Source organism: Bubalus bubalis, chromosome 2 (genome assembly GCF_019923935.1).
Source record: "Bubalus bubalis isolate 160015118507 breed Murrah chromosome 2, NDDB_SH_1, whole genome shotgun sequence".
Taxonomy (NCBI): domain Eukaryota; kingdom Metazoa; phylum Chordata; class Mammalia; order Artiodactyla; family Bovidae; genus Bubalus; species Bubalus bubalis.
Window position 1 is genome coordinate 22836697 of NC_059158.1, and position 2442 is coordinate 22839138.

Sequence of the window (2442 nt, forward strand, 5' to 3'; positions counted from 1 at the left end):
TGGCTGGATGGCATCACTGACTCGATGGATGTGAGCCTGAGTGAACTCCGGGAGTTGGTGATGGACAGGGAGGCCTGGTGTGCTGCGATTCATGGGGTCGCAAAGAGTCAGACATGACTGAGTGACTGAACTGAACTGAACATATTAAAAAGCTACATTTTAGGGAGAATGTTGAGAGGAGGTAAAATCAGAAGTGCTTTTAGAACAGGGGCTCTTCCAAGCCCTATATGGAGAGTTTGAAGCACAAAAATAGCTATGTTTATTCTCTTCTTTGATGGTACAATAAGACAAGAAGGCTTGTCATTGCCCTTTTCATGTCTTTATTCCTTAAAGTATAAATAAAAGGATTAAGCATAGGAGTTACCAAACTGTAGAAAAGGGACATTAGTTTGTTCTTATCCTGGGAATTAGTAGAAGAAGGTTGCACATACATGCTAATTACCGGTCCATAGAAGAGAGATACAACAATAACATGAGAACTACATGTGTTAAAGGCCTTCTTCTTTCCCTCTGAGGACTGAATTCTGAGCACTGTACCTACAATGAACCCGTAGGAGACAAGAATAGGTGACAAGGGAACCAGGGAATAGAAAGTGCCCACAATAGAGAGCATAGCTACATTGAATGTGGTGTCAGCACATGACATCTTGATCATCACTGGGACCTCACACAGGAAGTCATCTACCTTGTTGTTGCCACAAAGTGGCAGCTGGATGGTGAGGGATGACTGAAGCAAGGAGTTAGCCAAACCACTTAGCCATGCCATGACCACTAGGAAGATACAGAGTTGCTGTTGCATGATAACTGGGTACCTCAAAGGCTTGCAGATGGCCACGTAACGATCCAAGGACATCACAGCTAAGAGGATGCATTCAGTGGCTCCCAGGAAGTGAAACACATAAAACTGGGTCACACAGCCTGCATAAGTGATAGACTTATCTGGGCCCCAGAGGTTCAGCAGCAGTTGAGGGGTAGTGGTTGTAGTAAAACAAAGGTCCAGGAAGGAGAGGTTGGAAAGGAAGAAGTACATGGGGCTGTCAAGTTGAGGATCTACCCTGGATACCACAATAATCAAGATGTTTCCCACTAGTGTGCAGATGTAAGCAGCAAGAACTATTGTGAAGAGTGGCATTTCCAACCAGGGATGGTCAGAGAAACCCAAGAGAATGAAAAACTTTGGGGTGCTTGCATTGCCTGCATTCATGACTGTTGCTCTTGTTTGTGGATTTAAGTCAAAGGAAGATTTGCATTTCAGTATTAAATACTCTTGATAGTCAATTTATTCAGTTAAATAACATGAGTTATGAAGGGATTTTTCTCTGTGGTGAAACTCCAGTGATGTGATTTGATATTTGCAAGGTAAAATTTATGAGACAAAATGCCCCAAATAATGATTTTGTAGTATATCTAAAAGGAAGACTAACAAATCTTGATATTTTACCTAAGAAATGAAATATAGCAAATTTTCATAGTTTAATTATTAGAGAAAAGGGGACTCACAATTGCTCTTATATTAGAGAAAATAACAAAATAGAAGATGGTTTCCCAAGAACCATCCATGCTAACTTACTGCCTGTGTTCATTTCCTTCACCCTTACTCAGTTGAGCTTCATCATTCTCTGGTTGAATTTTTGGGTTGTTTTCTGGGTAATTTCAGAATTCACTGGGCTCCAGCTGGATTCACCTGCTTTACACAGAAATAAGACAGAGTGCTTTTCCTTAATCCTATGCCTCAAATCCTAAAATGACTTTTGCCAAAGTAAAATTTTGTCATAAAAAGAAACATACACGTAAAAGAAAATGATTCCTTGCAACATGTTCAGAACTTAAAAAAACAAGATAGGCAATAATTGATTGTACAGACTGGCTATATAAGATTATTAAAGGTATCAGTTCTTAAAAATACAGTATGATATATATTAGTGCTTTTCATACTGTGAATTGTAATCTATCACACATTTAATGGTTATATACCATTTTATTGATTTTATAATATTTGTTTCCATTACAAGTGTGAGTATATGTATACATGTGTGACTGGGCTTATTATATAAAATATAAAACTTGCTTTAGGCAATGGTAAAATGTTTGAAAAAGCACTGGTGTAGTAGGATGTGGAATCAGAAAACTGGATCCACTTCACTGTAATGATTAACAAACGTATCCTTTATGCATTACTTAAATGTTTGGAACCTCCCTTATCTACCTTGCTGTGCTATTAGGATTAACCAATCCAATATGTGTGGCTATACTTTTGTAAGTAATACTTAATGCTTGGTTAGTTATTTTCATGAAATATAGTGTCCAGGTTGATTAGGAGTCTCTATCTTCTAATTAATTTTTCTTAGGTTGTATCCAAATATTAACACTGTACTTATCTCCACCGAAAGAAGTCTCATAAGATTTGCATTTTCTTCCCTTTCATTACCACAAATTACTCAT

General features: G+C 37.9%; 1 protein-coding gene across 1 annotated transcript; it reads right to left on the bottom strand.

Moving 5' to 3' along the window:
• Positions 1–259: 259 nt before the first annotated feature.
• On the bottom strand, positions 260–1204 carry LOC102391972 (olfactory receptor 2B11-like). Its single transcript, XM_006056129.4, has one exon. It carries the CDS (start codon positions 1202–1204, stop codon positions 260–262), a length of 945 nt encoding a protein of 314 aa, XP_006056191.4.
• Positions 1205–2442: the final 1238 nt, after the last annotated feature.